A 14,334-nucleotide genomic window follows, 5' to 3' on the forward strand; every position below is an offset into this window, starting at 1 on the left:
CTGACTTCAAACTATACTACAAGGCTACAGTAACCAAAACAGCATGATACTAGTACTAAAACAGAGATATAGATCAATGGAACAGAATAGAGCCCTCAGAAATAATGCCGCATATCTACAACCATCTGATCTTTGACAAACCTGAGAAAAACAAGCAATGAGGAAAGGATTCCCTATTTAATAAATGGTGCTGGGAAAACTGGCTAGCCATATGTAGAAAGCTGAAACTGGATCCCTTCCTTACACCTTATACAAAAATTAATTCAAGATGGATTAAAGACTTAAACATTAGACCTAAAACCATAAAAACCCTAGAAGAAAACCTAGGCATTACCATTCAGGACATAGGCATGGGTAAGGACTTCATGTCTAAAACACCAAAAGCAATGGCAACAAAAGCCAAAATTGACAAATGGGATCTAATTAAACTCAAGAGCTTCTGCACAGCAAAAGAAACTACCATCAGAGTGAACAGGCAACCTACAAAATGGGAGAAATTTTTCACAACCTACTCATCTGACAAAGGGCTAATATCCAGAACCTACAATGAACTCAAACAAATTTACAAGAAAAAAACAAACAACCCCATGAAAAAGTGGGCGAAGGACATGAACAGACACTTCTCAAAAGAAGACATTTATGCAGCCAAAAAACACATGAAAAAATGCTCACCATACTGGCCATCAGAGAAATGCAAATCAAAACCACAATGAGATACCATTTCACACCAGTTAGAATGGGAGTCATTAAAAAGTCAGGAAACAACAGGTGCTGGAGAGGATGTGGAGAAATAGGAACACTTTTACACTGTTGATGGGACTGTAAACTTGTTCAACCATTGTGGAAGTCAGTGTGGCGACTCCTCAGGGATCTAGAACTAGAAATACCTTTCAACCCAGCCATCCCATTACTGGGTATATACCCAAAGGGCTATAAATCATGCTGCTATAAAGACACATGCACACGTATGTTTATTGAGGCACTATTCACAATAGCAAAGACTTGGAACCAACCCAGAAGTCCAACTATGATACACTGGATTAAGAAAATGTGGCACATAAACACCATGGAATACTATGCAGCCATAAAAAATGATGAGTTCATGTCCTTTGTAGGGACATGGATGAAATTGGAAATCATCATTCTCAGTAAACTATCACAAGGACAAAAAACCAAACACCGCATGTTCTCACTCATAGGTGGGAATTGAACAATGAGAACACATGGACACAGGAAGGGGAACATCACACTCTGGGGACTGTTGTGGGGTGGGGGGTGGGGGGAGGGATAGCATTAGGAGATATACCTAATGCTAAATGACTAGTTAATGGGTGCAGCACACCAGCATGGCACATGTATACATATGTAACTAACCTACACATTGTGCACATGTGCCCTAAAACTTAAAGTATAATAATTAAAAAAAAAAAAAGAGTTCCTTTCTCACCATTCTTTTGTTGGCATAATCATATACTCATTTGGAATGAGCTCCATTCCAAAGACACAGGTGATGGCCTTCGTGGCCCTCATTTGGACAAGACTGTGATAATCATTTCTTTTATTTTTCTTTCTTTCTTTTTTTTTTTTTGAGACGGAGTCTTACTCTGTAGCCGAGGCTGGAGTGCCGTGGCGTGATCGTGGCTCACTCCAACCTCTGCCTCCTGGGTTCAAGCGATTCTCCTGCGTCAGCCTCCCTAGTAGCTAGGATTATAGCTGTGCACCACAATGTCTGACTAACTTTTGTATTTTTAGTAGAGACAGGATTTTGCCATGTTGGCCAGGCTGGTAGGTGATCCTCCCGCCTTGACCTCCCGAAATGCTGGGATTACAGGCATGAGCCACTGCGCCTGGCCTGTGATAAGCATTTTTGATGAACCAAACAAATGATATAAGTGCCTGTTCATTTTAGCAAAAGGCCATGACAAGGTTTTCTTGGACAGTTATGCATATTTGACAGTACTTGCAGCTACAGAGTTTCTTTTCTATTTAATTACATGAGCTACCAAGGAATATAGAGCTATTTACTCTTCTAAAATCAGTGTACCTTTTCAAAAAACACAATGTTCAGTATGAAATAAGGACACTGTACAGATGTTTAGAATTGGAATATTTGACTGAAAGTTCAGCATTTGTGTAGGAAATTGACCTGAAGAAGTTGCCATGGAAGTTACTAAAATAAATTAGAACATTTACTGGGAGTCCTAAGGGAACCAATTTGACAAACAGGACTAGAGGAGAAAGCAAGCAAGCCAGCCAGAGAGAGACAGCTGCCATCTGTGTTTAGAATGAGTCTTAGTGAGATCTCTATCTTATGGAAATCGTTTACATGTAGTATCTCAAGTCCACCTAAGCTGCTCTTTTGTGTCCACATGCTCTGGTCAATTGGAGCAGGAATTTAACTTTGATGATGAGATGGACTACAGGGAAATAGCTCCCTGACCTGATATTTCATGTGTTTATTATTTCAGGTCTGATTTTATTTATTTGAGACAGGGTCCTGCTCTGTTGCCCAGGCTGGAGTGCAGTGGCATGATCACAGCTTACTGCAACCTCAGCCTCCTGGGCTCAAGCGATTTTTCCACCCCAGCCTCCCAAGTAGCTGGCACTACAGGTGCACACCATCATGCCCAGCTAATTTAAAAAAATTTTTTGGGCCGGGTGCGGTGGCTCATGCCTGTAATCCCAGCACTTTGGGAGGCTGAGGCGGGTGGATTGCCTGAGCTCAGGATTTTGAGACCAGACTGGGAAACACAGTGAAACCCGATCTCTACTAAAATACAAAAAAATTAGCCGGGCGTGGCAGCGTGCATCTGTAATCCCAGCTACTCAGGAGGCTGAGGCAGGAGAATCGCTTGAACCCAGGAGGCAGAGATTGCAGTGAGCCGAGATCAGGCCACTGCACTCCAGCCTGGGCGACAGAGTGAGACTCTGTCTCAAAAAAAAAAATTTTTTTTTTGTGGAGGTGAGGTCTCATTGTGTTTCCCAGATTGGTCTTGAACTCCTGGCCTCAAGCTATCCTTTTTCCTCAGCCTCCCAAAGTGCTGGGATTACTGGCATGAACCACCACACCCAGCTACACCTGATTTTATACTGAGCAAACTATTTTGACCACAGTGAGACTAAATAATTTACATTTTGCTATGCTGCTTGTTACACAGTGATTAATTTTGGCTTTAATGCATATCAGCTTATTCATCTGAAAATGTGCCAGGAGTATTCTCATATACATTTGTTTGCTTTTGAGGTTCCTGAGGGGAAGCTTTATTTAGTAGATTGGTTTAATAGCAGGCAGTTAAAATTTTTATTTTCCTTAGTGGCATACTCACCTATGGTAATTTTAGGGGTGGTGACCTCCACATTCTACCTCACTTAAACATCAAATTATTTAAGGTGGGTAAAGAAAAAAATACCCAAACCCTTGAGTAGGTACTATTATTTTTCCCATTTTACAGACAAAATAGCACCCATGTAGATTAAGTTGCTTGCCTAATGTTAGCTGTTAACTGTTGGTGTCACTGGGTCTGGTGCCTCATGCTTATAATCCCAGCACTTCGGGAGGCTGAGACAAGAGGTTTGTTTGAGCCTAAGAGTTCAAGACCAGCCTGGGCAACATGGGGAGACCCCATCTCTACAAAAAATTCCAAAAGTTAGTTGGGTGTGGTGGTGCACACCTGTGGTCCCACCTACTCGAGAGGCTGAGCTGGGAGGATCACTTGAGCCTGGGAGGTTGAGGTTGCAGTGAGCTGTGATTGCATCACTGTATTCCAGTCTGGGTGACAGAGCAAGACCCTGTCTAAAAAAAAAAATAGTGTTGATGCACACATAGGACCTCAGGTAGACTGATTTGAGAGCACCTCTGCCTGTGCTCTATAAGTCTGGAAAATGATTCCTTCCTCCAGTGTTTGTTTCATCTGTTTTTGTTTGTTTGTTTGTTTGTTTGAGACATAATCTCGCTGTGTCACCCAGCCTGGAGTGCAGTGGTGCCATCTTGGCTCACTGCAACCTCTGCCTCCTGCGTTCAGCAATTCTACTTCAGCCTCCTGAGTAGCTGGGATTACAGGCATGCACCATGCACCTGCCTGGCTAATTTTTTCGGTATTTTTAGTAGAGACAGGGTTTCACCATGTTGGCCAGGCTAGTCTTGAACTCTTGACCCCAGGTGATCTGCTCACCTTGGCCTCCCAAAGTGCTAGGATTACAGGCATGAGCCACTGCACCTGGCCTATTCCATCTTTTAACTGCACTTGCTCCTCTGGCTCCTTTCCTTTTATTCCTAAAATAACTGAATTTCTTCTTTTCCTTCCTACTCCTCCCAGCTATTACTCTACCATGCTCTTTTTGATCATCTCCAAATTGTTGAAAAAGTTGTTTATGCCTGTGGCCTCTTCTTTTTCTTTTTGAACTCTGAGCCCTATTTGAAACCTGCCCAGACAACTCTACTTTTGTAAAGGAGAATGCCTTCACCAGAAATTTCTCCCTGTTGTGAATTTCTCTGACATTTTATTTCCCTCTCTTACCCTACTCATCCCATTCTGCCTTTCAGAATTGGATTTTGAGTTTTGGGTATATTCTTTTTTTCTCCCTCATTAAACTAGTTGAGGTCATTCATTATTTGTCATTGAAGCCCTCACTGTCTTTAGTCACTGTGCATGGAATTACTGAATGAACCAATGAATAAGTACTGCTGTTTCCATAATGATTGCTGATTTTGGAAGCAGTGTGGTGAGAATTTTCAGCTTTCCAACTCATCCAGATTAAGTTCTTTTCACACTAGCTTCGTGACTTTGATTGGAGTGCTCTGAATTGCCCAAGCATCAGATGCTTCCATATTCATGTATAGATGTGAAACCATCTGAAGCCACATGGAATGAATTTTAGTTTATTCATTCCTTCCATTCTACTTCATTTAGTATGGAAAAAGCATGGATTTACAAAAAGATTTTTAACCCCTCAAGGATTACGTGATATTCATATATATTTTTTTCATTTTAAAAATGAAATTTTCCTTTATGTTTGAGAATTTCCATTTTAAAATGTTGGGAAAAATGTTAAGCCATTAAGGCAGCAAAACTATTCTGCATTTATTATTGTTCAGTTAAAGTTTTTTTTTTTTTTTCTCCTGCTCTCCCCCCTTTTATAAAAACTCTACACTTTGGTCCTGTGTTTGTGACAGTATTATGTGGCAGACTGTCTGACCTGCCTTTGAAATGTATAATTTTCTGCTGAAGAATGCATACAGTTTGCCTCAGACTCAGGTTTCAGAGACTGAAAACCCTCTATTACCAATATACTTGATAATGAATTCACATTTTCTTTATAAAAAGAAATCCCCTTAAGTTTTGAGGCTTAAGATAAGATGATGAGTTGGCGGAAACTTGTGGAGAGGACAGAGCTGACTGACTTGGGATCTCTCAGTGCTGAAAGACATTGTGTGGCCAGGAAAGCTGAGCTGTGATGACAAGACTCATATTGGGTCCAATGGGATTTTCCTGTGAATGATTTTGGAAGTCTAAGTATCATCTATCCTCTCCCTACTCACCCAGTGTTTGACACAAATTTTTGATTGATGATAATGTTAGTAACTCTATTAGGAATAATTTCTCTGACTTTCATACCATTTAATATGAACTCTCTTTAGGTTTCTGAATTCCTCTAAGAGCTCAAAGCCAAAAAAAAAAAAAAAAAAAACGCCCCTTTCTTTGCCTTTATGTTGGCCAAATTGTACTTTGACTATTGGAATAAAAACCAATATTCATACTCTGAAATTAAAGCTCTTGTTGCATTTCTGCACTGAAGATGTTTTTTAAACCAGGTGAATAGTTTGACAGCATTTTTCCTTTCTTTGTTTTTAGGTTGATGCCTTCCCTCCCAATGGTTATGGCTTATATAACATAGTGGGGAACGCGTGGGAATGGACTTCAGACTGGTGGACCGTTCATCATTCTGTTGAAGAAACGCTTAACCCAGTGAGTATTATTCACAGAGCATGTGTCTTGGAATGGTAGCATCTGTCCTCTGGGCAGTCTGCAGCCAGACTATCATGTGTTTCCGAGGGGTATTTACATACTCTGGAAATTAATCTTGGGATTTCCCTAAAGGCACATTAAGCACATGTTTCTTATTTCAACCTCAGAGCATTTTGTAAAAATGTCTGTGAGCATGTTATCTTTTCCTGGATTGTGATGGTGATAACTATTTGAGGAAATCTGCCTATAACTTTAGAAATTATGTTGTCTCGTGAATTTGATCAAAGCATGCATGATATATAAATAACTATAAAGTTTATTACTGTTTTATTATTAACTATTAAGATCTGCTAGGTGGTATTTATCATGCCTCTAGTTGCCTGAGTTCTGATGGGTTGAAATTTTGATTCAGCAGCATTGTTTGGAGAGAAAGAGAAAGGGTGTTTTCTGGTTAAATGTTGAAGCAGGAAGTTGTGTCATTTAGTGATTAATTCCTGAACCTCTTAGTATGTCAGACCAATGCACCTTATAACTTAGGAACAGAAAACAACCATGTTTGTCTAAGTTTTACTTATTCTGGCATGTGAAAAATGTTGAATGCAAATAGTATACTACCCTGCCTCTAAAACCAAGCTATCCCAGCAGAATGTATACAAATTGAGACACTACATGGGCATGTGTGTGGAAAGTGCTTCCTTTAAAAAGAACATCTCTGAATATTTTTTATGGTGTGAACAGATTGGGGGGAAAATATCATGCAAAATCCCATCTCTAGCAAAGTAGTCATTCATAAGTCAGTTCCAAGAATGTATATTTATAACCAAACTAGCTGGACTGCGTACTTGATGTGCTTAATTTTAAACCTGAACCTTTTGAAAAGGCTCAAAGGGTAATGATAAAGAAAATTAATTCTTCAATATCTTCTCAATATAGGATTACAGAGCAATTGAAGAAATAGACTCTGCCTGAGGCTCGTTTTTCAGAATACGGGAATAAAGTTGTTTGATATGCTTAATTTTTCTTCACAGAATAACACATGGGCTGCTCATGAATAATCTAGAGAAACAGATCTACTTTTTGGGGGATGCAGATAAAAAAGCTGAGTTCTTTAGAAACTGTCATCCCTCCTCAGTTTCTTTTACTTTCCAGCGGGGCTGGTGGAAGTAGTGGTCAAAATGAGAATAAGGTTGTAAAATTCTAGGTGGGTTTGTGGTTGGGAGATGTCATTCTCCACTGGCAAGATGTGACTTGGCATTTGCTGTCAGAATCAGAAATAGAGTTTTTTTCCTCTCAGATAAAGGCATCTGCATGCTTGGAAGGGGGTGCACAAGGCCTTAGAATGCTGGCAAGTTGTGAATGTATCTATCTGACCATCTGGTATGGAGCTGAGCGCTTGTTAGCTTTCAGTTTTAGAACTACTTGTGTTTCTTCTAAGGATTTACAGAAAAATTCACATTTTTCTTTTCACCAATCCCAGGCTTTATCCTGGATGTTGCCCTTGCTCTAATGAAATTGTTCTCATTTTAGGTTTCTCTTTGTCCCAGTGGCCTCCTTTGCTTCCTCATTTGACTGGGATGTAATTTAACAGTTTTGAGAACTAAACCCCAAATCCTTAGACAATTCATACTCCATAATTCAGGTCTTTACAGCTTTTCTTCATTGCCAGCAGAAAAGCCATGATCATCACTCATCTGGGTTACTGCAGCAGCCTCCCAGAGGGCTCCCTGCCTTCCCTCTCTTTGCCATATTGTGACTAGACTGATCTATATAGAGAGCAAGTCACGTGAGGTCACTCCCCTGTTTAAAATCCTTTAATGCCTTCTTATTATCTGAAGAATAAAGTGTAAAATATTTTTTAAAAACTTAATTACTTTTATCTTTTTTTTTTAATTTTTATTTTTTGAGAGAATCTCGCTCTATCCCTCAGGCTGGAGTGCAGTGGCGTGATCTCAGCTCACTGCAGCCTCTGCCTCCTGTGTTCAATCGATTCTCATGCCTCAGCCTCCCAAGTAGCTGGGATTACAGGTGCCCGTCAGCTAATTTTTGTATTTTTAGTAGAAACGGGGTTTCGCAATGTTGGCCAGACTAGTCTCAAACACCTGACCTCAGGTGATCTGCCCGCCTTGGCCCCCCAAAGTTCTGGGATTACAGGTGTGAGCCACCTGTAATCAGGTCTTATTACTTTTATTTTTAATAAGGTCTTACTACTTTTATTTTTAATTTTTGTGGAGATGGGGTCTTGCTCTGTTACACAGGCTGGTCTCGAACTCCTGGCCTCAAGCAATCCTCACGCCTTGGCCTCCTAAAGTGCTGGGAGTACAGATGTGGGACACTGCACCTGGCTGATTAAGTATAAATTCTTGCACATGACTTCTGAAGGCTAACATAATTTAACCCTTGCTGATCTCTCTAGCCACATCTTTTTTTTCTTTTTTAAACAGTTAATTATGAAATGTTACAAAAATTCAGAATAGTACAGAAAATAGTGTAATAGATAACTGTGTACTGACTACATAATGTTGACAGTTTACTGTGTTTACTTTCTCTTTTAGCCAAAGAAAAAGAACAAAAACTGTTCTTCTCATCAATGCTTGATATCGTCAGTATGTTTTATTTAAGGTGCTCTGGTCAGTGTGCAGGGCTGTTTCACTGTGTTTTTCAGTCATCATTTTTAAAAGTTTGTCTGATAACTAATTTCTGGCCACCATGTTGATCTGTTTCTGTTGTTCTTGGCTTTCAGTCACATCTTGTTTTCTCACATGCCTGGTTAGTTTTGACTGACTGTCAGACATTTTATGTGAAAAATTGTGGAGGTTGAGATCTAGATAGTGTGATGTGTCTCTGGAAAGGATTTACCTTTGTTTCTAGAAACTTCTATTTCAGATTAGCTTTAATCTAGTCAGGAATTGAGATGATTTGAAGCAGAGCTTCAGTCCCTGTAATGGCCAGTCTATTTCCAATTCCCCCTGGGTATAGTTCTTCAGGGTGCCAACCAAAAGTCTAGGGGTTTTACCATAGATCCTCCACCTTGGAGGGCCTTGAACTCCAATTTTTTATATCCTCAGGCCATGAGTCTATTGAAAGTTCTGCTCAGCTTCTCAGCCTTACATCTGCCATTTGAGGCAATAGATCTCTAAGGAAAACAGTTTCACCTCTCTAGGATTTGAGCCCTGCAATTCTTCACAGCTGTGGTAGTTCTCATCTGGTCTGGTTAAGTCCTATTTTTCTTTGAGATCTTAATTTATTTGCTTTTCTTCCCTAATGGACTGTGTATCTCTAGTGCTTAGCAAAGAACCTGTATATAATTATTGACCCTACAATAATACCAATTCCAGATATGTGGAATTGGGGGAGTTTGGTGACTGTCCAGACTCCATGTGTTTCATAAGCAGAGGCTGGTTAGAAGAGACATTTTCAGGGAATGTTTAGAACCAAAATATCCATGTGGTTAGTAAATATTTCAATTCAGGAACTGACCTCTTCTGTGTTATGTATTTATGTTAGTTCTGTGACTAACTCATAATGGCAAATAATTTTAAAGCTTCTTCAGAGAGCTTGAGAATAGTCAGTGCCCTGTATGCAAAGGCTATTCAGGAAATATATTTTTCTTTTTCAGTGATTTCCAGGGAGCAAAAGTTAATCATTAGTTTTTATTTTATTGGGCAGTCATTTATGGCAAAAGCAGGTTGTGGAAACAGCCATGTGTGCTTTGTACACATCTGAGAGAAGATGAGGTATTTGGCCATGTGAAAAAAGGGTCAGCTTGGTGTTAACGTGTGTGTGTTTGTGTGTGTGTGTCCCATGTGTGTGTCCTGTGGAGGTGCCACACTTAGATGGCCTCATTCCCCTCCTCACAGATACAATCTAGTGTATGGCCAGTGCTGTGATGTATTTTAACCCAATAATAATGTGGTTTTTGAAAATGTAGTTTGTGGTTATTTGCTTTTCAGTTGCCTAAGTCTGAGACGGATATTAATCTGTGGTGCTACATAGTGCTTTCAGTTAAAGAAATATGTAGAGGTTATATAACGTTCTAATTTCCCACATCTGCATACTCACTTTCAGTACCAAGGTACCATGCTGACTTGTTCAGTTGACGATGTGACAGGATGGGGTGATCTGTGATATCTTTCCCTCTCTGTGAGGGACACAATTACATTTAGGTGGCTTCTTTTTCTCAGAGAAAGAACTCTCATTTTGTTTTTGTTTTGTTTTGTTTTATTTGAGATGGAGGCTCGCTCTGTCACCCAGGATGGAGTGCAGTGGCACAATCTTGGCTCACTGCAACCTCCGCCTCCCAGGTACAAGCAATTCTTCAGCCTCAGCCTCCCGAATAGCTGGGATTACAGGTGCCCGTGCTACCACACCCAGCTAATTTTTTTTGTATTTTTAGTAGAGATGGGGCTTTACCATGTTGGCTAGGCTGGTCTTGAACTCCTGACCTCTGGTGATCCACCTGCCTCCGCCTCCCAAAGTGCTGGGATTACAGGTGTGAGCCACCACGCTTGGCTGTCAGGGAAAGAACTCTAATTTTGGAATTAACCAAAGTAACTTGGATTATAGCTCTGCCACTTAATATTAAAGGACTACTGCTAAATTTAGAATATATCTTCAGTTTCCTTGTCTACAAATTGGAAATAATTATACTGGATGAAATTGTGTGACATTTAATTTGTCATTATATGTGGAAACTTTATATCACTTACAGAGGAATGTTGTTATTATACTGTTTTTGTTTATATTATGTTTTGGCTATCTAATTATAATATTGTTTACTTCCATCAGACGAGTTAATGAGAAACGTTGGCCTTTGGAAGCATGGGGGAGGGTGGGGCAGGGAAAAAAGAAAAAAAGAACCAGAGGGAAAGAAAACAATATTTATAAATAATGATTACTGATATTCCTCTTACCCTTACCTTTTGTTGGCTTATCACATACTCATTCTCTCAATGAAAACTTTGCTCATGCTTCCTGGATCATCAAAGCCCAGTCAGATCAAAGTTTCCAAAACGTATTCCTCCTTTGAATGAATGTCTGCTACTTACCACATTTTAGCCAGAGATTCAGTTTGTTTTGCTTCTGTTAATGTGGAATTTGATTGTCTAATAGATTGTATAGCTCTAGACATTCTGGAAAGCGTCCTCTGTTTCTCAGGGTTGTTTGATGTATGGAATTGACCTCGGATATGCTGGGTGCAGTGGCTCATGCCTGTAATCCCAGCACTCTGGGAGGCTGAGGTGGGAGGATCGCTTGAGCTCAGGAGTTTGAGACCAGCCTGGGCAACATGGCAAAATCTCATCTTTACAAAAAGCACAAAAAGTTAGCTGGGCATGGTGGCACATGCCTGTAGTCCCAGCTACTCGGCAGATTGAGGTGGGACAATGGCTTGAGCCTGAGAGGCGGAGGTTGCAGTGAGCCAAGATCACACCACTGCACTCTAGCCTTGATGACAGAGCCAGACCCGGTCTCAAAAAATAAAACAAACAAAATGCACAAAAAATAGAATTGACCTGGGATAAGCCCTCCTTGTCTGTCTTCTGTGGTGTACAGAGGCCACTCCTCTGAGCTCTTGCCTATCCACACATAGCACATTAAGTACATTTGGGGCACATACCAGTTCTCTGGCCAGAGATTAGCATGTATACTCATACTTGCAGATGCCACACTTGTTGACCCCGCTCAGGTACTTCTTTGCCACTGCATGATAGGACTTAGGGCTTGGACTCACAGTAGTTTTTTAGATCCTCTAAACTCCACACTTGATTGTTCCTCTTCCCTATGATCCTCTGGCCTCCCACCACTGTGTCTCAGTGTGCAACAGAAACATGAGACTGTTACTTAGCTTGCCTCCTGATCCTCCTCTGCCCAGGCGATGAGACTGCCATTTTCTCAGTCTGGCAAAAACCGGTAAATATCATATCATCTTTCTCCTTAGTTAAGACTTTCATACCCATTGATGGTCCCATCAACAGCCTCATTATTTCAAGCAAGCATTCATTGAGTACCTAGTATGTGCTGGGGGCTGGGGGAGGAAGTTGATTGAGAATTTTTCCCTGCAATAAGACCTTCACTCGTGTGTTTTTTGTTTTGTTTTGTTTTGATTTTTTGAGACGGAGTTTCGTTCTTGTTGCCCAGACTGGAGCGCAATGGCAGTATCTCACTCAGCTCACTGCAACCTCCACCTCCTGGGTTCAAGCAATTCTCCTGCCTCAGCCTCCCAAGTAGCTGGGATTACGGGCATGTGCCATGTGTCACCACGCCTGGCTAATTTTGTATTTTCAGTCGAGATGGGGTTTTGCCATGTTGGTCAGGCTGGTCTCGAACTCCTGATGTCAGGCGATTCACCCGCCTCAGCCTCCCAAAGTGCTAGAATTACAGGCATGAGCCACTGCACCTGGCCCATTCACATGTTTTTAATCAGGATATTCTGAGGACATGAATAAATCAGTTTGATGGAGAACTAACCTAATGTTCAAAATGAAAAAAAGCACGAAAGTGATAATGAAGTTCACCTGATAATAAATTTAATACAGCTACAAGTTCTACATAGTATTCTACATAGTAAATGCCAAGGGGAAAGCAAGGTGATCAAAATATCAGCCTTTTGGGACTATGCTTGGGAAAATAATTTTATCTCCTTCTCCCTAGTGGAAGATGAATGTCTTCTGGAGGAAGTACTAATGTTTACTCATTGTAATTTTTCACTGTGGATCAGTTGCAAGGTTCTTCATCCAGTAAAATAGAACTATTGAGAAATAGAAATAAACTCAAATGTATGGTTCAGATATTTAGATCCTGCAGACACATTTCCAAACACGTTATCCAGACATATGCTTCTTGCTTGAAAAGAGCGAATTCTAATTCCAGTTACTATTTGGACAATGTTAGAAATACCATTTGTTTCCACTTCAGGACAAAATTACCCTCAGAGCCTCATGTTACAACTACTGATTCTTCCTGGGCAAAGAGAGCAGAACACCAAAATGTACCATGGCCTCCTTAGTTTGGAGGGTCACTGGATCTGAAAGGTGGGAAGTGGAAACCTCCTCTAACTTCTCCCCCTGTAGGAATTCCTTCTTTGATACCCCTGACAGCTGTGGTCCTGCAGCCTCTTGCTAAAAGCTTCTTGGTGAACAAGAACTCTCCAACACTTGGGGCAACTTACTGCATTGTCAGATGTTCTCACTGAAGGTTCCTCTGTCCAACTCAAATCCTCCTTGAAGTGTCAACTCAGTGGCCCTAATTCTGCTGTTGCTGAGAATAAGAATGTATCTTCCTTCTGCCTTGTACATACAAGCTCTTCAGATACCTAAGAACAGTTGTCGTGTCTCCTCTGCCCCACACATGTTTCTGTTTCTAGATAAGCATTCCCGTTCTTCTGCTGCACCTAGGATAACTGGGTTCGCAATTCAGGGCAACCCAGTTACATTCCTCTGAATAACATGAATTGGGGGAAAATGTCCCTTTTTATAAATGGACACCCAGAATTATACACAGTATTCTAGATGTTGTCTGATAGATGCAGATAATAGTGGAGCTATCCTTTTTTTATTCATTCTTTCTCATCAGGTCTCAGATTACGTCAGCAGTTAAGAGTTTGGTTGGTGGATGCCAATCAAGCTGGGTTTGAATCTTGTCACTGTAACTGTGGCTTCCCAGATGTGTGACCCTGTGCAAGTCACTTAACTGCTCTGAGACTCAGTTTACTTCCTTCTTAAATGAGGGTGAAGATTTCTACTTCGTAGAGTTGTAAGGAAGTGAGAGAGTGTAGTACGAGACTTAGCACAATGTTTGCCAAATAGTATGTGATACATGGTAGCTTCCATCCTAATTGCTGTCAGTGCTATGCTACCACTACTATGGGCACTCCTACTGTTACTATGAGTAGTAGCTGCAGTAGTAATGAAGAACAATATCTCACTGATGGTTGCCGTTAAGCTTGTAGCCAAATAAAACTTGCATTTTTCTCCCATGTTGATCTCAGGCTAGGTCTCCCCAAATGTTGTTACACAGCGATTTTTTTTTATGTAGCTATTTTTTACATGCAGTTATTTTTTAAAAAATGATTTTAAAAATTTTGAATCTTTTCTGTTTTGTATGTGCATTTTGAAACTTCATGCAATGCCTATCTCAACTCTCCATGAGATTTTATTTTGTTTATGGGTTTCAACCTAGAGAGACAGCTTATAGAAATCATTCTGGCTATCAGTGCCGTCTTTGATGGTGGTAGCTTTCCCTTCCAATTTATTATAACCAACAGATTTGGTTGTTTTAAAGTCATTGATATAGTATGAATGGGACAGGGCCCAAGGCAAAGCCCTGTAGCACGGGAGTCAGCCTACATTTCCTGAGTATCTACTGTAGTATT

The 14,334-nt window shown here is 40.5% G+C and overlaps 1 protein-coding gene across 1 annotated transcript in view; it reads left to right on the top strand.

Moving 5' to 3' along the window:
• Window positions 1-14,334, top strand: part of SUMF1 (sulfatase modifying factor 1) — a 106,073-nt gene that overhangs the window by 52,228 nt on the left and 39,511 nt on the right. The window contains exon 7 of the mRNA XM_054482508.2: window positions 5,853-5,966. Within this exon, the coding sequence (XP_054338483.1) occupies window positions 5,853-5,966 (114 nt within the window). The remainder of the gene's footprint in view (window positions 1-5,852; window positions 5,967-14,334) is intronic.

The sequence above is a fragment of the Pongo pygmaeus genome, chromosome 2 (genome assembly GCF_028885625.2).
Source record: "Pongo pygmaeus isolate AG05252 chromosome 2, NHGRI_mPonPyg2-v2.0_pri, whole genome shotgun sequence".
In the NCBI taxonomy this organism is placed as follows: Eukaryota; Metazoa; Chordata; class Mammalia; order Primates; family Hominidae; genus Pongo; species Pongo pygmaeus.